General features: G+C 44.4%; 1 protein-coding gene across 1 annotated transcript in view; it reads right to left on the bottom strand.

Annotated features, from left to right (window-relative positions):
* The window catches only part of LOC132518466 (mucin-16-like), a 78,395-nt gene that overhangs the window by 13,011 nt on the left and 42,484 nt on the right, over positions 1-22,900 (bottom strand). Inside the window, 11 exon segments of the mRNA XM_060146412.1 lie at positions 443-508; positions 1,435-1,470; positions 3,885-3,950; positions 4,172-4,207; positions 6,334-6,506; positions 9,986-10,053; positions 10,147-10,316; positions 11,376-12,099; positions 12,102-13,630; positions 13,715-14,011; positions 22,101-22,205. Coding sequence (XP_060002395.1) covers positions 443-508; positions 1,435-1,470; positions 3,885-3,950; positions 4,172-4,207; positions 6,334-6,506; positions 9,986-10,053; positions 10,147-10,316; positions 11,376-12,099; positions 12,102-13,630; positions 13,715-14,011; positions 22,101-22,205 — 3,270 coding nt within the window.

Here is a 22,900-nt window from a genome sequence, read left to right as displayed (position 1 = left end):
GCATCTGCTAACCCCAAATTCCCAACTCACCCCTCCCGCATGGCAACCACAAGTCTGTTCTCTGAGTCTGTTTGTTTCATAGATAGTTTCATTTGTGTCATATTTTAGATTCCACATATAAGTGATATCATATGGTGTTTGTCTTTCTCCTTCTGACTTACTTCACTTGTGTCCCTAAGTAATCTTTTTTTTTTTCCTAAGTAATCTTTAGTTCACTTGATTATGACTTTTTCAGAGACAGAACCTGTATATTCTATCTCCATGGCCAGAACATGGCTTGGGACAGAATGGTCACAGAATTATTGGTATAACCTTTGTGATTAGCACGATTGCCCTAAAATCAGAATTGCACCCCCTGGCCTCCCAGCTCCTGTGTTACATTGGCTGGTGGATGTGTGGGGCTGGAGAGCTTCTCTTGGGAAGGAAAAGGGGCCCCCAATACCTGTGGTGGATTCTGGTTGTACAGGTGATGATGAAGTAGGCAGGAATGTGGTAGCTGGTTCAGGAGCTATGGAAAGGGCAGTCATTAGGGAGGAACAGAGCCCCCCACAGAGTGGGAGAAGCCTCCAGGTTCACCTGGGCTCCAGAAGCCCCCAGGCTTACCTGGGCTCTAGAAACCATTCATAGGTTTACCATTAATGAGAGTGAGCGAAGGAGTAATTGTATGAGTAGAGGGATGAGCAAGCCTGTGAATGAAATGAACCTAAGAGAGTGTGAGTGTGTAAACAAGGGAGAGACTGAACAAAGAGGACAGACAGATGGAGGGGCAGAAATACAGGCAGACAGAGGAAGAATGGACACAAGGAGGGTCAAAGAGAAGGAAAGAAGAATAAACACAAGGAAGAAAAGTTGAGAGATGAATGGAAGTGCAGAAGGAAAGAAAGACAAACAGGTGAATAGGCAGAAGGATGGTTGGTTGGATGGATGGATGGATAGATGGATGGAAGGGAGGGAGGGAGGAAGGAAGAGGTCTGAGAGAAGGAATAACTAGGAGAATGGAAGAATGGATGGGTGAAAAGATAGGTGAAGTGATCATTGGATGAGTGAATGGACAAATTTGGCCAAAGCACTGAGTACCGCCCGAGCTTGCAACTTGACACTGAGGCCCATTCTGCAGGCCCTATTAAAAGGTTTTGTTATCAGGAGACATGGACTACAAGGTCATTATCTGACCTGAACCCTTATTTCTATAGCGAACGCTCGTTCAAATTTCTTCCTCCAGCCCAGAAGGGTGTGGAAAATTCGGAAAGCCAATACCATGGCTGCAGGTCTAAAAAGAGACAAAGGACTCGGCATCCTTCCTCCCACTGATACCCTGCCCCCACTCAGGAGACCTGGCCTGAGTTTGGGGCAAGCTCCCTTTGTCAGTGAGAAGAAAAGTTTGGCTCAAGATCATTGGAGACTGAAATGGACAGTGGATGAAAAGATACATACTTGTAAGAGGCTCATCTGGACCATGTTCATTATAACCTGGAAACAAAAAAGTCACACATTAAGGGGAGGCTGAGGAACAAGCCCAGATATACATGGGCTTTGTCCATGTGGGGCTTCTTTCGGGATGTCATTCCCTCTGTACCAGGTGAGCATCTGCATCTTCTAGGATCAGACTCAAATGTCATCTCCACTATAAAGGCTTTCCTGACCTTTGGATTAGAAATGACCCTTCCTTACCCACCTCACCAGCAAGTCCCCAACAAGAGACTCTCATAATATTTATGTTCACACATTTTTGCCCCCAAATATCCATCCACCCTGCCATCTGCCCTTCCAGCCTCCCTCCAATCTATCCCTACATCCAGTGAATATTTATGGAAAGCTTACAATGTGTCAGGTTCCATTTACATTTGGGGAATATACTGCCAAATCAAACAGTCTTTACCCCACTGGAACTTACATTAGGATAGGTTGTACATGTAGCCTGTCTGTCTCTGGTGTCGGGCACAAGGCCTGGCTTATAGTAGATGCTTGGTAAATGCTGAATGAGTGAACACAATGAAGCATATAAGTTGTGCAGCTTACAAGGGGTTGGGGAGAGTCTTAAACTGGCCCCTGCAGTGGCCAAGGTGAAGGGGGAAAATGTGAACTCAGAAGAACCTCAGGACCTAGACTGGTGAAAAACCTACTGTGGGTGTGGACAGTTCCCTTCCCTTCTCTGTAATTCTGTTTTCCTCTTTGCTAAAATGGGAGTCATAAAGGACCAGGATGTCTCCTGCCCGCCTGATGGGGCAACGGTGATAAGAAAGTGTGAGTTGCCAAACTCTATTCCTAGGTTGGGGACAGAGAGAGGGGAAGCTGAGTAATTCCAGTCAACCTCACCACAGCTGTGCATTGACCCTCAGAGCCCCCGTTAAGGGTCACCCTTCCAAATGCTCTTTCTTCCTGGATTCTAGGCTGATGCCCAGTGTGTCCAAAGCTTGGATCCCCTAGGCAGAGTGCCTGCCTGCTTTCCTGGCATAGGGGCCCCAACCAAGAGAGAAACCCATCCTGGTCAAAAGTGAGAAGTGGGGCTGTAGAGCACAGGAAACTCTACTCAATACTCTGTAATGGCCTATATGGGAAAAGAATCTAAAAAAGACTAGCTATATGTATACATATAACTGATTCACTTTGCTGTACACCTGAAACTGACACAACACTGTAAATCACCTATACCCCAATAGAATTTTTTTAAATGTGCATCTCATGTATTTTATTAACAAGCTTACATTTATTAAAAATATTCTTAAATTTTTTATACAATTTTATTTATTTTATTTTTTTGGCTGCGCTGCACAGCATGTGGGATCTTATTCCCCGACCAGGGATCAAACCCGTGCCCCCTGCACTGGGAGCTCGGAGTCTTAACCACTGGATCACCAGGGAAGTCCCTTTTATACAATTTTAAAGGTTACTTTCCATTTACAATTATTACAAAATATTGGCTATTTTCCCCGTGTTGTACAGTACATCCCTGAGCCTATCTTACACCCAGTAGCTTATGCCTCCCACTCCACAACCCCTGTGTTGCCCCTCCCCCACCCCCACTGGTAACCACTACTTTGTTCTTTACATCTGTGAGTCTACTTCTTTGTTGTTATATTCACTAGTTTGTTGTATTTTTTAGATGCCACATATAAGTGAGATCATACAGTATTTGTCTTTCTCTGTCTGACTTATTTCACTTAACATCGTACCCTCCAAGTCCATCTATGTCTCTGCAAATGGCAAAATTTTGTCCTTTTTATGACTGAGTAGTATTCCATTGTGTACACACACACACACACACACACACACACGCATCTTTTTTTATCCATTCATCTGTTGATGGACACTTAGGTTGCTTCCATATCTTGGCAATTGTAAACAATGCTGCTATGAACGCTGGGGCACAGGAATATTTTCAAATTAGTGTTTGTTTTTTTCAAGAGTGGAATTGCTGGGTCATATAGTGTTCTATTTCTAGTTTTCTGAGAAACCTCCATACTGTTTTCTGCAATGACTATACCAATTTACATTCCTACCAACAGTGTACAAGGGTTCCCTTTTATCCACATCCTTGCCCACAGAATAGCAGTAATTTCCAGGAAGGAAATGTTCATATCAATAGGAATAGAATAGAGATTAGCTATGGGGAAAAGCTGTTTTCTAGGAGATGGTCTGAGCAAGAACGTGCTGAGATGAGATTTGGAGGACAAGGAGGAACCAAGCACAGCTGAGTTCCAAAAACAGTAAGTGCGTGAGAATGGAAGGATGTCTGGGCCCTGCAGGAACAGAAGTGAGGCTGGATTAGGGAGCAAGGTAGACAGTGGGACAGGCTGAGGCTGTGTGGGCATCAGGGTCCAGACCATGCAAGAATCCATCAGCCACTAGATGGGATTTGAAATTTCATGACCCAGAGATTAGACCTGTGGAGCTGGGGGTGGAGGTCAGAGATGTTGGAGGTCCTGGAGAGAATGTAGAGGTCACCGGAGCTGAAAGAATAAAATTGTTGGATCCTATCATGAAGCAACGAGAGGCTAGAGTTATTAATGGAAACTTGCATCTCTACCTTAGCTTAACCTGAGACTTTTGCTGGTCTGAGGCTATTGTGGGGCTGAGTATCTGGGGGATGGGGCATACTTTCCTCCCAGGGAGCAGGCTGAGGGAGGAAGGGTCCCAGGGTCATGGGAATATCTGAGCCCTCATTACTCACTGCTGGTGGTGGGGATCCAGTACTGATGGTTATAACCTGCAGAGAGAGGCAGAAAGAAAGAGTAAGATGATGGGAGAAGGTTAAGAAAGGAGTGAAGGGGGACTTCCCTGGCAGTCCAGTGGTTAAGACTTCACCTTCCAATGCAGGGGGTGCGGGTTCATTCCCTGTTCAGGGAGCTAAGATCCCACATGCCTCACGGCCAAAAAAACCAAAACTTAAAGCAGAAGCAATATTGTAACAAATTCAGTAAAGACTTAAAAACAAAAAAAAGGAATGAAGTGTAGAACTGGAAACACAAGCTCACAGACCTTACTGAGTGCTTTCTTTGAGATTCATCAGTAAATAAAGATGGTTATTCTTTATGAGTTAACTGCCTCATACTCTGATGCTCCTGGTAATTTCATCCTCATAACCATTAACCTTAAAGAAAATAATGATCAAATCACCCTCAATATTGTGGAGATTTACTAGGTGCCTGGAATAATATCAACCTCATCAAATAAATAATAAGGACAGCAATTTTATGTGTGTTTCCAGCCTTATTTGTGTTCTCTTCATCCATGACATATAATTTTGTCCTTGCTCGTTGAGTTTCTCCCAATACCCAGCTCTCCAAAGACAAAGTTTGACCTTTGACAGCATAGTTCTTGGACTCCTGTAATGTTGGACTGAGAATAGTGAGGGAGATGGAGAGAGAGACAGACTTGGGGGGTCAGCCAGAGAATATAAAGTTGGAGAATATGAGAAAATGGAGGAAAGAGGATTTGAATAAGTATGGTTCTGGATAATGGATTGGATCCTCTTTGATGCTCTGTAAGAAATGCAAGTAAAACTTTGACTTATTTTATATTTAATAGTCTCATTGGGTTTCTTGAAATGAAACTCTTCTCTGAGACTTGACCAAGTGGAGCCTGTGGTTTACTTGGGTTATTCAGGTTTCATCTCATTTGACTCACACTTAGGTGACTTTTTTTTTTTTAAATAATGAATTGGCTTATGTAATTATGGAGGCTGAAAAGTCCCAAGATCTGCCCTCTGTAAGCTGGCGACCCAGGAGAGTCAATGGTGTAGTTCCAGTCCAAGTTCGTAGGTGACTTTTTAAAAAATTCCATTCTAAAAATGGACAAAGTGTGGAGAGGTCATGACTTGCCCAGGGCCACAGAGTAAGCAATAGGCAGGACCAGGGCTAAATTAAAGCAAGACCTATAGTTCACCAAAACCCATAGTGGTTAACTACTACTTTTAGGTAATTCCCAAGGACTGCTGAAATACAAAACAGATTTTAATCCAGGTAGAAAGAAATTGTCCAAGGTGATATAGTAGGGACATAATTGCTTAGTTTAAATTGTTGTATTAGGGGCCCCTTAATATACTTTTCCATCCTGAGATTTGAGGTGTGTTATAGCTGGGTTAGTCTGAGCTGTAGCCTAGTAATTAGGTGGGCGTAGATTTTCGAGTCAATTTAGGTTTGAGTCTCGATTCTACCACATGTATTAGCTGTCTGATCTTGGGAAAATGGATTCCCGTCCCTGAGCTTTGTTTGATCCTCTGTCAAATATACATAATACCCCATAGAGTGCTGGGCAGGATTACTAAGACATAATACATATAATGCTTTAGAACATAGGAATTCCTCAATAAATATTAGCCTTTAGTACAGGTGGTATTGCGGGTGCTGTTGCTAAGAGCATTGTGGCAAAGGAATTTGTTGCCAAAAGCATTACTAACAGCTTTGTTGTGTGTTGCTTAGGTGGGGTGTAGTTCCAGCTGGCCCTTGGAGAGTGAGTAAAGGGCCACAAGCTGCCATAAGGAAGAGAAAGAAGTGCAGTCACTGCATTGGGAACCCATTGCCCCTTGGGGAAGAGTTAACACCAATGGCCACCATGGGCTTGCTTTATTTACCCTTTTTCTTCTTTGATGTCTGCATGTTCTATTTGGGCTTCTGTGAAAGGTCATTGAAATGAAGTAAACTTTGGAGGAAACCTTTATTTCCAGACCTGGGAAGTTCCTTTTTAGGTGTTCTCAGGGGAGAGAACTGAGCCTCCATGGAAATTCTAGGTTGGTCCAGAACTATGAAGATGGGTACAGAGAAATTACACTGCAAGGAGACCCCATCTAGGGAGCAAGAGGAGACCCGAGCTACAGCCAGCAGAACTGCTCACCATTGACGTAGAGACTGTTCCTGTCCAGGGTGTAGGGGCCCAACCGAGTGATACCATGGGTCTGTTGGCTTAGTTCCCAATACAGCCGTCCTCTGTCCAGCCTGAAGCCTGTGGGATCTGGGCGGTAGGTGCAGACCGCATCCATTCTGGTGCTTGTTCCATCCTTGTCAGCCCTGGGGAAGGAGGGACATGGGAGTAGGAACATGAAAGACACTTGAGGGTTAGATACTCTTGACAACACCTTCCTTCAATTGTACTCCTTGGGTTTTATTTTTTTTAATTAAAATTTTTTTTTATTGGAGTATAGTTGATTTACAATGTTGTGTTAGTTTCAGGTGTACAGCAAAATGAATCAGTTATACGTATGCATATATCCACTCCTTTTTATATTCTTTTCTCATGTAGGCCATTATGGAGTATTGAGCAGAGTTCCCTGTGCTATGCAGTAGGTCCCTATTAGTTATCTATTTTATACATAATAGTGTGTATATGCCAATCCTAATCTCCCAATTTATCTCTCCCCCTCTCTTACTCCCTGGTTTGAGAGGTATTTGTTTTCTACATTTGCAACTCTAGTTCTGTTTTGTAGATAAGTTCATTTGTACCCTTTTTTTTCTTTAGATCGGCACTCTTCTCTAGGTTTTATCTGCTTTCTTGAACATGTCTTTTTCTGTCTCATGTGGGGATCCAGATCCCCTCACCTCCTTAAGTGCAGTACTCTCTAGGGCTACTCCTTAGCTCAGTTTCTTCTTTTTCTCCCTGTTCTTTTTACTAATTGCTTCAAGCTCATTGTTTCACTACCAGCCCCTAGTACCTTCCCTGTCCACTCACGAAGGTAAATAAAGATAGTGTCCACTCTAGTTAACAGTTGAGTCCTGCTTGGGCCCTGGGGTTGGGGATGTAAAGCTCCCAGGGAGGAAACTCCTGAGAATCCTGGGGCCAGGTAGTATGTGGAAGGGAAAAGCAAGAGGACCAGAGACCTTGGAGAATGTGAGTGAATCACCCCCATGGCTGGTTGTGATGTTGTGTGACAACTATTGTGGAGCCTGAAAGGAGGGACTTTATTTCAAGTTGGAAAGTCCAAAGGCTGAGGTCAACTCTTTGGGAACACATGTTGGGTAGGCAACCAGGTTTGGAGAGAAACAGAGAAAATTAGTTAAGAAGTAATAAAGGGAAAGATGATTCAAAAATATCTTTGTCCTGAATTTAAGCTGACCCTACAGTGATTCACCCAGCTTTGCAGGTAGGAAGAAAGTTCCCATCCCTCCCCTGTCTGGGAATTCTACTTGCTATTATCCATGCTATCCATAGCATTCCCATGATATGTCTATACAGCATAGTGCAGTAGTTCTCAAAGCGTGGCCCAAAGACCCCTGAAGTTCCCAAAACTCACAGGGCATCCACCAAGTGAAAAATATTTCTTAGTAGTACTAAGACATTATTTTCACTCTCACTTTTTCAGGAGTATACAGTGAGATTTTTTCCAGAGGCCACAGGTGAAATATTGTAAAATATGGAATGCAGAAGCAGATATCCTTCTGTGTCTTCTACTAAGCCAGACATTTAAAAAATTTGGAAAAATATAAGCAATAACCCTCTTCTCATTACACTTTCTTTGGGGGGGCGGTAGGAGAAATATGGCTATTATTCATAAAAATATGTTATTTATGCTAACCTGTAATGGGATTATCATTTTTAGTGAATTAATGAATAAATCTTTATAAAATTTATCCGTTTTTTGGTAAGCACATAAAGTTCTTTAATATGGTTTCAGATTCCAGATTGCAACCAACTTTTAATAATTACCATTTACTGAGTTTGATGCAGTTTGGTGTAGTATCAAATAAGAATATATACAATTTTCAGAAAAGACAAAATCTTTGCTTACAACTTACTGAGTTTTCTCTCTCTCTCTCTTTTGGTTGAAGTAAATGAAAATTTCTCCATTTAAATTTCTAATACAGTAAATATGGACAGATATAACCCTTAAGGCTCTTTGGAGTTCTGGGTACTTTTTTTTTTTTTTTTAGCTGCGTTGGGTCTTTGTTGCTGTGCGCGGGCTTTCTCTAGTTGCGGTGAGCAGGGACTACTCTTCGTTGTGGTGCACTGGCTTCTCGTTGCGGTGGCTTCTCTTGTTGAGCACGGGCTCTAGGCGCGCCGGCTTCAGTAGTTGTGGCTTGCAGGCTCTAGGCGCGCCGGCTTCAGTAGTTGTGGCACACGGGCTTAGTTGCTCCGTGGCATGTGGGATCTTCCTGGACCAGGGCTCGAACCCATGTCCCCTGCATTGGCAGGCGGATTCTTAACCACTCTGCCACCGGGGAAGTCCCTGGGTACTTTTTAAGAATGTAAAATGCTATTGAGCCCAGCCCAACCTTGGGCACTGCTGGTATTGTGGTTAAAAGGAGCGACTCAAGAACCAGAACACCTGGGTTCAAACCCTGACTCCTCTCAAGCAAGTGACTTGACTACTCTGAGCCTTAGTGTCCCGTCTGCAAGGTAGAATAATAATCGTGTTCTTGTGAGGATGAAATGAATGAAAACATGCAAACCACTTGGATTATTGTGTGGTATGTAGTATGGGCAATATTATTATTGTTATTAATTCTCCCATCTTATGGAGAGATGGGGGCAGAGAACCCACCTCTTCAGCAGGATGACTGAATTGGCTGAATGAAGGACCTCATGGAAAGGCCATAGCATCATGAAGTGTAAGAAATGGGTCCTGAGCACACTGACCTCAGGGGACAGAGAGGAGAAGAGAGGCCATTTCTGCAGAGTTTAGGCCCATTTGAGAGTTTTAAAATTGCAGTATATCCTACTGGTAATCTATATTTGTTTTGTGTCCCCCTTTGGTTCAGTACCTCTTTTCAGGGAATAAACTGAAGAGCTGCAGTGTCTAGAGTTTGTCCCCAGCAGGATAGAGATGAGCTGGGGGCAGTGAGAGTGTCAGGGATTCTGGCAACGCAGTTGGCAAAGATGTTACACTAGCTGGCACTACGAGATCCCATTAATAGAATGCTCACAGTGGGTCAGGTATTGTGATGAACAATTAACAACCCCAAGAGTAAGGTACTGTTATTATCACCATTTTATAGATAATGTGATTGAAGAACAGAGAGGTTCTGTGACTTGCCCAAGATCACATAGCTAGCAGGTGGGAGAGGAGGGCTTTAAACCCAGGCACTTTTTTTTTTTTAAAAAACTGCTTTTTCTTCCTAGTCAGAGAAGGAAACTTTCCACTCTCTATATTTTTTTCCTTTCCACTGTGTTTTTATTTATTTTTATTATTATTTATTTTTTGCGGTACACAGGCCTCTCACTGCTGTGGCCTCTCCCATTGTGGAGCACAGGCTCTGGACGCGCAGGCTCTGGACGCGCAGGCTCAGCGGCCATGGCTCACAGGCCCAGCCGCTCCGCGGCATGTGGGATCCTCCCGGACCGGGGCACGAACCCACGTCCCCTGCACCGGCAGGCGGACTCCCAACCACTGTGCCACCAGGGAAGCCCCTAAACCCAGGCACTTTTTTTTTTTTTTTTAACCCAGGCACTTTTGATCCTCTATGATACACAAGTAGCTGTGGTTGACCAGGGTGTGGGGGACCAAGAAAGGAGAGAATTGGCGTTTCTGGAGGTGATCTGGAGGAAGTCTCACCTGAGCAAGGTCAGTCTACAGCTGGTATACAGGGAACCAACGCTGCTCTTTTTGAACAGAGGACTGAGCTGGAAAGAATGAGAGGGGGATTAGCAGGAGGGACCAAGATAGCAGGGTGTGGTAGTGTTGGGGCAAGATGGGCATTGGTGGGGGTCTCTTACCAGGTGCTGCAGGTCTCTCTCAGTGGCATTGAATATCTCAGAGTCCGAGTTTCCCATGTCCTCCGTGTAGTGCAGGTTGGTGATGGTGACGTTGACAGTAAAAGGCATCAAGAAAGGAATTGCAGCTGCAGTGGTGGGGAGAGTAAAATGAGGCCAGTCCTGAGTCAAGCCTGGTCTGGGGGCAGGAGGTAAGGCTCTGAGGACATACCTTAACTCTGTTGCCCAGTTGGGGGTCTGGCCTAGGCTGTCCTACCTGAGACACCTCATGTAGCATCCCTGTCGAGGGCCCTCTCACATAAGGTGACCAACCATCCCAGTTTGCTGGGACTATGTGGATTCCTGGGATGCAGATTTGGTCACCCTACTCCCACTTCCCCTTGGCTCTTAGCATTTCAGCACACACCAGCACCTGCATCTCTTTGTCTTAGGGGACTTAGGCCCAGGGATCATCCATCTAGCAATGCCTGATGGGAGTTGGTGGATAAATACCCCAGCTCCCTCACCACCAAGATAGGATAACTCCAAAGTACATGTTCTGTGCGTTCTCTCAGCGTCCCTCTCCAGCCTCCAGAACTGTGAGATGATAGATTTCTGTTGTTTAAGCCACCTAGTATGTTGTACTTTGTTAAGGCAGCCCTAATAAACTAATACACCAAATGACCTAACAATTTCTATTCTAGGTGTATACCCAAAGGGAATGGAAACAGGAACTCAGACAGGTATACACCCATGTTCATAGCAGCATTATTCACCATAGCCAAAAGGTGGAGACAGCCTGAGTGTCCATCAAGAGATGAATGGACAGATAAAATGAGCTACATCCATACAATGGAATATTATTCCTCCTAAACAGGAGTGAAGTTCTGATATTCACTACAACATGGATGAACCTTGAAGACATTATGCTAAGCAAAATAACCCAGGCACAAAAGGAAAAATACTTTGGATGATTCTACTTATATGAATTATCTATAATAGGCAAACTCATAGAGACAGTAAGTAGATTAGAGGTCACCCAGGGCTAGAGGGAGTGGGGAAGGGGGAATTCTTGCTTAATGGGTTCACATACCCTGTTCAGGGTGATTGAGAACAGTAGAGATGGTTACACAATACTGTCAGTGTAATTAATGCTGCTGAATTGTACATTTTAAATGGTTACAATAGCAAATATTATTTCATATATATATATATAAATAAATTATATTTGACCACAATAAAGTTATTTTTACCTGTTCCTGAAGTCACACTCACAGAGGCCAAGGTAGAGGTTCCAGGTGTGGTCACAGGGGCAAAAGGACTTCCAGACAGTGTATTGAAGGTGATTGTGGTCTCGGCCACAGTGGGACCTGAACCTGTGGCAGCTAAATGAGTGGTCTCAGCAGTGGTGGTTTTCAGGACAGTGGTTGTACTTAATCCTTCCCCATGACTGGTTTTAGGTGGTGTTGGGGTCTCTGATGCTATCAAGGTCACGGTGTCACCTGTCACGGTCTTGGGAAATTCTGGGAGTCCAACTGAGGTTGTAGGTGGTGAGGTTTCTGTGCTCCAGGAAGGTACAGGATAAAACCCAACATTTGTTGCAGGGGTCCTGGAAGGCCCAAGAACGCCAGGGGAAACAGTCAGAGCTGGGGTACTTGTATTGGCCTCTGTTGCAGGCCTGGTGGCCAATAAGCCTGTGGTCTCTGGTAAACCACGGGAAGGAGCTAGAGTTGAGGTAGTTGCGCTGATGTCTGTCCCAGGATGGGTGGAGAGTGAGGCTGTTTCTGCAGGAACACCAAATGAAGCTGTTGGAGTTAGATTAACTCTGGCTGTCTTGGTTACAGTTGTGGTGAAGAGAGAGGATGTTTCTGGTGGACTGAGAGAAACAGTCTGATTTGGAAGAGCTGTACTAGTCTCTAACCCAGGTGGGATGGATGGTGCGGCTGTGATCTCTGGTAAATGAGGAAAAATAGTTTAGTTAAAGCAGGAAACCTTGTGCTTGTCTCTGCACTGGAATGGGTGACCAATAAGACTGTGGTTGCTGGTTCACCAGGAGAAAGAGTCAGAGGTACAATAGCCATAGTGGTGTCTGTCTCAGAGCTAGTGACCTGTGAAGTCCTGATATCTGGTACACCGGCTGAGACAGTAGGAGTTGGAACAACTGAACTGACTTCTGCCCCAAGACTGGTGGCCACTGAGAATGTGGTGTCTGATTCACTATGGGAAACATTGGGGGCTGTCCTGGGAACAGTCAGTCTAGTCTCTACAGGATGGGTGACCAGTGAAACTGTTGTATTTGGCTTCCCAGGGTAAGCAGTCATAGTTGGAATAGCTGAACTTGTTTCTGTATGGGTGACCCATGAGGCTGTTGTCTCTGGTTTGTGCATGGAATCAGTCAGAGTTGGAAAAGTTGTACTGGTCTCTGCCCCAGAACTGGTAACCAGTGAGGTCACCATCCCTGGCATACCAGGTGCGACAATCGTAGCTGGGACAGCTGAACTGGCTTTTGCCCTAGGACTGGTGGCCATTGAGAATGTGGTGTCTGATTCATGATATGAAACATTAGGGGTTGTCCTGGGAATACTTTGGCTGGTCTCTTCAGGATGGGTGACCAGTAAGACTGTTGTATCTGGCTTCCCATGGGAAACAGTCATAGTTTGAATAGCTGAACTTGTTTCTGTTCCAGAGTGGGTGACGTGAGAGGCTGTTGTCTCTGGTTTGTGTGGGGAATCAGTTGGAATTGGAAAAGTTGTACTGGTCTCTGCCCCAGAACTTGTGACCAGTGAGGTTACCAGCCCTGGCACAGTAGAGGAGACAGTTGGAGTTGGAGCAGCTGGACTGGTCTGCACCCCAGGTTGAGTGACCAGTGAGGCTGTGGTCACTGGCTCAACAGGAGGAAGTGTCAGACTTGGAATAGCCATACTAGCATCTATCTCAAAACTAGTGGCCTGTGAGGTCACCATATCTGGTACACCAGAGAAGATACATGTAGTTGGAACAGCTGAACTGACTTCTGTCCCAAGGCTGGTGGCCATTGAGGGTGTGCTATGGGAAACATCGGGGGTTGTTCTGGGAACAGTTGGGCTGGATTCTGCAGGTTGGGTGACCAAGGAGACTGTTGACTCTGATTCATGCAGGGACTCAGTCAGAGTTGAAAAGATTATATTGGTGTCTGTCCCAGAACTAATGATCAGTGAGGTCACCATCGCTGGTATGCTAGGTGAGCCAGTCATCACTGGAGTGGCTGAAATGGCTTCTGCCCCAGGAATGGTGGCTGCTGAAGATGTGGTGTCTAATTCACTAGGGGAAAAATTCAGAGTTGTTTTGGAAACAGGTGTGCTGGTCTCTGTGGAATGGAGCCATGAGGTTGTTGCATTTGGCTGACCAGGGGAAACAGTCAGAGTTTGATCAACTGAGCTGGTCTCTGTCCCAGAACTAGTAACCAGTGAGGTCACCACCCCCAGTACATCAGGGGAGACAGTCGGAGTTGGAACAGCTGAACTGACTTCTTCCCCAGAACTTGTAGCTGTTGGGGGTGTGCTGTCTGATTCACTATGAGAAACATTCAGGATTGCCCTGGAAACAGTTGGGCTAGTCTCTGCAGGATGGGTGACCCATGAGGTTGTGGTCTCTGGCTCACCAAAGGAAACAGTCAGAGTTGGAACAGCTGCACTGGTCTCTGCCCCAGAACTAGGGACCAGTGAGGGTGTAGTCTGTGGTCCTCTATTGAAAATAGATGGGGTTGTCATGGGAACTACTGTGGTGGTCTTGTCTCCAGGTCTGGTGACAAATGAGGCTGTCACCTTTGGAACATCTGGGGTTGTGATGATCATTCCTGTTGTGCTTATGCTGGCTGTTTTATCTGATGTCCTAAGGAGAGACAGCATACCTGAAGTGGGAGTAGAGACTCTGGTAGTCAAAGTCACTGTGGAAGTGGTCTTCAGAACCATGGCAGTTGTCTCTGCCCTCTCTTTCCCTCCTGTTGATAGTCCTGTGAATTGTAGGAGGGACACATGATTACTACTTACTGGGTGGGCAATCGCTTATTTTTTCTCCACATCAGGAAAGGGAGAGAAATGTCTGCCTGGGGTGTTCCAGTGATGCTTCTGGAATGGGAAAAGGAATTATGATTGGCATTCCCTCACCCTACCTGACTCATCTTGGGCTGCAACTCCTCCATGAATTCTTTTTCTGTTTAAAAGTATTTATTTAGAACAGGAATAGAATTTTAAAACATCAGTTTATAGGACTTCCCTGGTGGTCCTGTGGTTAAGACTCCATACTTCCAATGCAAGGGGCACTGGTTCGATCCCTGGTTGGGGAGCTAAGATCCCACATGCTGTGCGGCGGCCAAGGAAATATATTAAAAAATCAGTTTATGAGTTTATTATAAACATTAAGAGCATGAAAATAAAAAGAGAACAGTGAAAAAACTGAAAATGGAAACCGACATAAGGTTTATTATTTTTTTCTCAGGTAGAAATCAGAATAATAACAACAGAAACAAAACTCAAAAACATAATGGAGTAAAACTTTCCTTAAAAAAGATCCATGCATGAGACTACCCTGGTGCTCCAGTGGTAAAGAATCCACCTTCCAATGCAGGGGATGTGGGTTCGATCCCTGGTCAGGGAACTAAGATCCCACATGCCGTGAGGCAACTAAGCCTGCGTGCTGCAACTACTGAGCTCGCGGGCCTCAACAAGAGAGCCTGCATGCCGCAAACTACAGAGCCCATGCGTTCTGGACCCCACGCACCACAACTACAGAAACCATACTCCCTGGAGCCTGCGCACCACAACTAGAGAGAGAAAATCTGCATGCCACAGCTAGAGAGAAGCCCGTGTGCTGCAAAGAAAGATCCTGCATGCCTCAGAGAAGATCCTGCATGCCACAACTAAGACTCAACGCAGGCAAAAATAAATAAAATAAATAAATAAATTAAAAAAAATAAGATCCATGTACATAAAATGAAAGAGCTCTCTGAAATCCGAATAAATCTAATTGCTCTTTTTATTAACTATAGACACAGGTGGCAGCTATATTGCCCAAGTTCAAGAGAGTATAAATACCTCAGGACCATATTGGAATAATCATTAATCTAAAATGAGTGAAAGTAGGAGAAGGAAGAGAGAAAAAGATTGATCCAGAAAATTAGACCACTGTTCATTTTTTAACCAGAGCTGTGATGATATTTATTTGTTTAGCTTTGAAAAAAATATCTATCTATTCTGAACACACCCTCACAGAGATCCTGAGTCTGTCAGTCAGGCTATCATCTGGGCAAGTGTTCTATCACCACAGGCAGTTTCTTCATAAGCATCTCTGGTTGAGAACTGACAGTTGAGAATATGATACTGAAATGGAGCAGGACCCTATTGTCTCTGACCCCCATGTCCTCAGCCTGCCTTTTGTCTGTGGAAACACTTTAGCCAAAGAATAAGTTTAATCAGAGAAGTGAGAAAATGCAGAAGCAAAGAAAAGCAGTCAAACAAGACTAAATGATAGTTTAGTCATTAAGCAAAGTCAAGGACCTTCAGGTCCTTCTCAAGGGCTATAGATAATATTCTGAGCCATATCCTGTGAGCTGTCTTGTAGAGACTGAAACCCCTACCAGGTGGAAGAAATTAACTACATGATGACCAGACCGTAGCCATGACATAAGCTGACACAATTCCAAGAATTTGCCTCAAAGAAATGGAAACACACTGGCCCTAAAACTGTACTTAAAACAGTCAAGATGATGCTGGTCAGACCACTGATGACCAATTTCAAGATGACTGTGAGAGCTGACTGTGCTGTTTCTGCATGTAGCCCCATCCCTCCGTCTATAAAAGCTCTTGCCCACCGGTTGTGGGGGTGGGAGTTGGCCTTTAGACAGGAGTCTGCCCTCCCCTCTCCCTGCAGTTGCTGGCATCCAAAATAAAGCAAACTTTCCACCAACCTTGCCTCTTTATTGGCTTTTGAGCGGTAAGCAGTTGGGCCCCACTTTCGGTTACAAATAATAATATCATAACTGGAGACCTCTCATTTGTTAAGTATCCTATATTAATTGTCATTTTAAACCTTTAAAATTATGATTACATAGTAATCACTTTTATTCTATGGATGAAAGAGCCGATCCTCAGGGAGGTTAAAATTTTTAGATAGTACATCCGAAGACTTGACTTGACTTTAATGCACCCAATACCTATTTTGATGTAGATATTTCTCCCCACACTTTACAGATAGGAGCTTAAGCAATATATCCAAGATCATCAAGTAAGTAGCTACTGGAACCAGTACGCAGAGTTTTTTTTTTGTTTTTTTTTTTTTTTTTTTGCAGTATGCGGACCTCTCACTGCTGTGGCCTCTCCCATTGCGGAGCACAGGCTCCGGACGCACAGGCTCAGCAGGCCCAGCCGCTCCGCGGCATGTGGGATCTTCCCGGACCGGGGCACGAACCCATGTCCCCTGCATCGGCAGGCGGACTCTCAACCACTGTGCCACCAGGGAAGCCCCGTAGGGATTTTTTTTTAAATTAATTAATTTTTTTTTGGCTGTGTTAGGTCTTCGTTTCTGTGCGAGGGCTTTCTCCAGTTGCGGCGAGCGGGGGCCACTCTTCATCGCGGTGCGCGGGCCTCTCACTGTCACGGCCTCTCCCGTCGCGCAGGCTCAGTAGTTGTGACTCACGGGCTTAGTTGCTCCGCGGCATGTGGGATCTTCCCAGACCAGGGCTCGAACCCGTGTCCCCTGCATTGGCAGGCAGATTCTTAACCACTGCGCCACCAGGGAAGCCCCCGCAGAGATTTTTGATATTTAATTACATCTAGAGTGTCAAGACCAGGATTTAAACTGTAGTTCATGTAAGTCTAAGAACTTTACCTTTTTCGATAAACTATTCAGGAAGTGAGAAGGAGATCCTGGGAAGTTTGGCCAAGCACGGATAACCCACAAGACTGTGGTTAACGTTGCCATTCGCTAGGGAATGAGGTTACAAATGGATTAAAAAAATTTTTTTTGGCTGCGTTAGGTCTTTGTTGCTGCGCTCAGACTTTCTCTAGTTGCGGCGAGTGGGGGCTACTCTTCGTTGCGGTGCGCGGGCTTCAGTAGTTGCGGCATGTGGGCTCAGTAGTTGTGGCGCGTGAGCTTAGTTGCCCCGCGGCATGTGGGATCTTCCTGAACCAGGGCTTGAACCCGTGTCCCCTGCATTAGCAGGTGGGTTCTTAACCACTGTGCCACCAGGGAAGTCCCACACAAATGGATTTTTTTTTTTTTTTTTTGCAGTACGCAGGCCTCTCACTGTTGCGGCCTCTCCCGTTGCGGAGCACAGGCTCCAGACGCGCAGGCTCAATGGCCATGGCTCACAGGCCCAGCCGCTCCACGGCATGTGGGATCCTCTCAGACCGGGGCATGAACCCGTGTCCCCTGCATCGGCAGGCGGACTTTCAACCACTGTGCCACCAGGGAAGCCCACAAATGGATTTTTGAAAATGGGTTTCAGGTTGTTTTTTTTTTTTTTTGTATTTATAAAACAAAATCCTCAAAGTTCTAGTCACTTTCTATAAATTTCTCTGATATATTTATTGTCTCCTCAATGCATATCAGTCAGAGAAGTAGATGTGGGAACTCCTCCATGAATTCTCGACCACCCCCTGTTTCCAGATGTTCTCTGTACTCTCCCTCTGAGCCTTTGTTCAAGCTGTTTTCTCTACCTGCCATGCCCATATCTCATAGGTTTTATGTTCTGCCCTTCTTCAAACCCTAGCTCAAATCTACCTTTACAAATCCATGTAGGAATCCATCTCTCCCTTCTCAATGTTTCCTCATCATACTGTCTGAACCTGCACTGTACCACCCCTCCCAGTCTGCCTGGTAATATCTACTAATGTCTGACTGCTTGGCATATTGTAGGTGCTCAACAAATATTTGTTGAATGAATGAACAAATACATGGATGAATATGCACATTAGCAGGTCTCCTCTGACTTGAGAGAGATCATGTATCTTTGTGCTTAAGAGCTTGGGCTCTTACGCCACATTAGTGTTCTGGCTCCTCCACTAAACAGATGTGTGGCTCTTTAAGTTGTCAGATCTTGCTAGACCTCCATTTTCTTATCTATAAAGTAGGAATAAGTACAGTGGTCATCTCAGAGTCTTGATAAAAATGCACCAAGCACAATGCCTCCTGTTTTGTAATAAGATGTTACCACTACTACCACTACTATTTATCTACTATTACCACTGTTATTACTACTCTTGCTACTACCTACTACTACTACTGTTAGTACTCTCACTGCCTCTACCTACTATTTCTGCTGTTATTACTACTGTTACTACTACCACTGCCACTACCTAACATTACTGCTGTTACTACTACTGTTACCACCTATTACTACTGTTATTGCTGTTACTACTACTATTACCACCTATTACTACTGTTACTACCACCACTACTACTACTGTCTACTATTATCTACTATTGCTAGAGTTATTACTACTGTTACTACTATCACTGCCTCTACCTACCATTTCTGCTGTTATTAATATTGTTAATGCTACCACTGCTGCTACCAACCATTACTGCTGCTACTACTACTATTACCACCTATTACTACTGTTATCGCTACTACTGCTGCTGCTGCCTGCTATTACCTACTATTGCTAGAGTTATTGCTACTGTTAGTAGCTACAACCACACATTATTACTACTCCTGCTCTTTGGACTTCTAATATACAATAAATGTTTACTGAATTGAATTTGCCAGGAACCATGCTAGCTGGCCAAGGTGACTGGAATTCAGTCTCTGAGGAAGAGTAGAGTGATATTGGCTGAGACAGCAGCTACTCACCAGGCCTTCAGATAAAGGTCCCCAGGAAGGAGGAAGAACTACAGGGAGGCTTCTCTATAAAGACCACAAAGCCTACTGGAGGTTGCTGCAGGGAGAGGGACAAAAGGAGGAGGATTTGGACTCTGATGGTGGAACAATGTCCTTGTGTTGCTGGGTATACCCTAAAAAACATCTCCAAGAGTACACATCCTAATGTGTTTAATATGTATTTGATGATGAAGATGATGATGAGCAAATTGCCTAACATGCCTTGTATTTTTGAGCCTCACAAGAACACTGAGTGTATATCCTATTATTCTTGTCATTTTACAGACCAGGGAAAAGACAGAAACTCAGAGATCATCATTTGCCAAGATCACACAGCTACTGACTGATAGTGTGGAAATTTGAACATAGTTCTCTCTGAATCCTAGACCTATGCTCTCAACCACTGCAGGTTATTAATTCCCTAACTGAGTTTCAGGATCTTGTGGGGACCAGGATGGAAAGGAAGGATGTAAGGAGAAAATGACCATGGGGGTGGGGTCCTCAAGGATTCTCTAATTTAGTGGTCTCAGCCTGGGGCAGTTTTGCTCCCAGGAGACACTTGGCAATGTCAGGAGGCATTTTTGGTTGTCACAGCTGTGTGTATATGGAGGGTGCTACTGGCATCCTGTGAGCAGAGGCCAGGGATGCTGTTGAACATCCTACAGCCCCCTACAACAAGTAGTTATCTGCCCAAAATATCGATAGTACTGAGGTTGAGAAATCCCGCTCTATATTGAAAGAAGCCAATGAATATGGTTAGCTATACCTCATAAACTTTGCCATCTAAATATTGGTTATCACCTGAAGCTCAGTGATCCATTTCCAAGTGATCTGGTGTAGCCAACTGGCAATGCCTCACTCATATCCCACAAGCACTCACTGCTGTAGTACGTAATCACAACGGGATCCTAATGCAGCCCCTGTAGCTCTGCACCTAAGGGCTTTCACTTAGCCTGTGTGTCCGACAGGCTGGAAGTGCTGAGGGTTACCTCCAGGACCAAGCAGCCCATGGCCAGCAATGGAAGGAAGTTGGATGATAAACACTCCAGCCACTTGGCTAGGTGAGGTGTTCTGTGCTGTCTCCTAGAGGTCCCGAGTGGAACTGACACTCTTTTGCCCACAGCTGTGACCTGCTCAGGAAAGCACCTTGCATTGACTTCCTTTCCTTCTCTTCTCCAGCGCTTCCTGGGACCAACCCCCACCTAAAATAAACTACTTGCCCACATCCTTAACTCATGTCTGCTTCTGCGGGGAGCCAACCAAAGATACCTGGGTCACAGGATAAGACTAATAACCTGACTGGTAGTGACTCTGTCCAAAGCCTGGATCTGGCAAAAAGCTTCCAAAATGTACTGGTAAAATAGTCTGGTCTCTAAAAATGTTGGAAAATGGGACATCCCTGGTGGCGCAGTGGTTAAGGATCCGCCTGCCAATGCAGGGGACACGGGTTCGACCCCTGGTCCGTGAAGATCCCACATGCCGTGGAGCAACTAAGCCTGTGCACCACAACTACTGAGCCTGCACTCTAGAGCCCCCGAGCCACAACTACTGAGACCACGTGCCACAACTACTGAAACCTGCATGCCTAGAGCCCATGCTCTGCAACAAGAGAAGCCACTGTAATGAGAAGCCCACACATCGCAATGAAGAGTAGCCCCTGCTGGACGCAACTAGAGAAAGCCTGCGTGCAGCAACGAAGACCCAACGCAGCCAAAAATAAATAAATAAATAAACAGATAAATAAATAAATAAAATTTTTAAAAATGTTGGAAGAAACTTAATGGGTATGGGGAACTTTACCTTTTAGCCATGTGGTGAGGAGAACCCCTCTCCTCACCATGCACCTCTTAAACACTCATGCAGACCAATAATACTGTAACATGTTAGTAGGTGCTTTTCAGCAAAAAAAATTATACAGTCAAATAATTATGTAAAACCCTGTGTTGAATAAGGCTAAACAAGTTTCTTTACAGCAGGATATCTCAGAGCCTTTAACATGCTTATGCATGTTATTACCCTCTAGGAAGGAGCAATTTTTTTTTTGTTGTTTGTTTGTTTGGCACACCACGTGGTTTGTGGAATCTTAGTTCCTTGACCAGGGATTGAACCCGTACCCCCTGCAGTGGAAGCACAGAGTCCTAACCATTGGACCGCCAGGGAATTTCCAGGAGCAACATGTTTGTCAGACTTTTTTGGCCACAAACTTTTTGTCCTTTTGTTAAAGGGCATCCAAGCATTACAAGGGCTTAAAAGGTTTTCTGAATGTTGTTTTCTGCCTGTCTACAGTCTCATCTCTCACCATCTCATCTGTATATTTCATAGTTTAGCAAAGGTGAATTATTTGTACCTCCCAAATATGTCCAGATTTTACCCTTCCCTGTGCCTTTGCATGCAACTCTCCCTTCTGTCCAGAATGTCTTCATCAGTTCTCCTTGTCTTCCTGCTAAATTCCTCTTCATCGTTTCAAACCCAGCTCAAATGTTACCTCCTCCATGAAGCCTTCCTTCTACCATTCAAGTACTTTAAAGTTGCATCATATAACTAATAAGGACCTACTTTGTAGCACAGGGAACTCTACTCAATACTCTGTAAAGGCCTGTATGGGTAAAGAATCTAAAAAAGAGTGGATATATGTATATGTGTGTAACTGATTCACTTTTCTGTACACCTGAAACTAACACAACATTGTAAGTCAACTATACTCCAATAAAAATTTGTTTAAAACTTGCATCATAATTATTTTTTTCCTTTGCTGTCTCCTGTACTGGACTGAGAGCTCCATGGATGCAATGCCGATCTATTTTCATCTGTGCATCCTTAGTTTATGTCATAGTTTCTAACACACAGTAAATTATTAATAAGCACTTTCAGAGTTAAGTTAAACTGGGTCGGATTTGTGAAGCTGACATATCCAACCTTGAACTAAACTCACTCAGCATGTTATGAGGGAATGAAAAGTAACATCTACCTGGTAACAACTTGACAAAGATTCAGTTGAGACAGGGAAACCCATGGCAACTCCACATAGTTCTTTCTCTAAAGAAACAAACATTTCATCCCTCTGGAACAGGAAATAAAGGCATAAGTCGGATTACTGGGAAGTAAGCAAAGTTGAACCTACCTCTAAGACTAGCAGACGTGGATGCCAGGGGGACATGGACGGTGGTGTCTCCATGTGCTGCTTCATTGGGTATCTTTGTGATATGCTCCACAATGCCGTCAGTCCCTGCAGGAGAGGGTAGGGAAGAGACCTAGAGTAACTCATCTCATCCAGAAGGATAACATGGTCTAAATAGATCCACTTAATTTGACTACACAATGCATTTCTTCTCAACCATCTGTATGGATTGGAACCAGGGCTGTGTTCATCCATTCACACAGAGATTCATCCATCTTTCTGTCCATCTGTCCTTATATCTACCCATTTATTCTTCCATCCATCCTTCCTTTTATCCTTTCTTCCTACCATGCATCTTTCCTTTCATATTTCCTCTCTCCTTTCTTTGCAACTTTTCATCCCTACAGTATTTCCTTCAATCTTTATTTCCTTCAATCCTTGCTTCCATCCATCTTCCTTATTTTCACCCTTCCCTCTATACATTCATCCTTTCTTCTATACATCCATCTTTTCTTCTTTCATTTATCTATCACTCCATTCTTCCTTTCTTCCTTCCTCCCATCCAACCACAGTCCTACCTTCTTTCCATTCCACTCATCACTTGCTTACTGAACACCCATCACTGAACTATCAAGCCACGTTTTAAGACATGGGTCAATAGCCATCAATGTGTCTAACCTGATTGTGAATTGTTAAAACTAGTTTGGGAAATAATCAAATCACCCTTCTGTACATATTGTCTAGTGAACAGGTGCTGGAGTAGTTGGAGGGCCTTGTTGGATTTGTGTCCGGAACAAAATCTG

Source organism: Lagenorhynchus albirostris, chromosome 3 (assembly GCF_949774975.1).
Source record: "Lagenorhynchus albirostris chromosome 3, mLagAlb1.1, whole genome shotgun sequence".
NCBI lineage: Eukaryota > Metazoa > Chordata > Mammalia > Artiodactyla > Delphinidae > Lagenorhynchus > Lagenorhynchus albirostris.
This window is presented reverse-complemented; position numbering and strand designations above follow the sequence as displayed.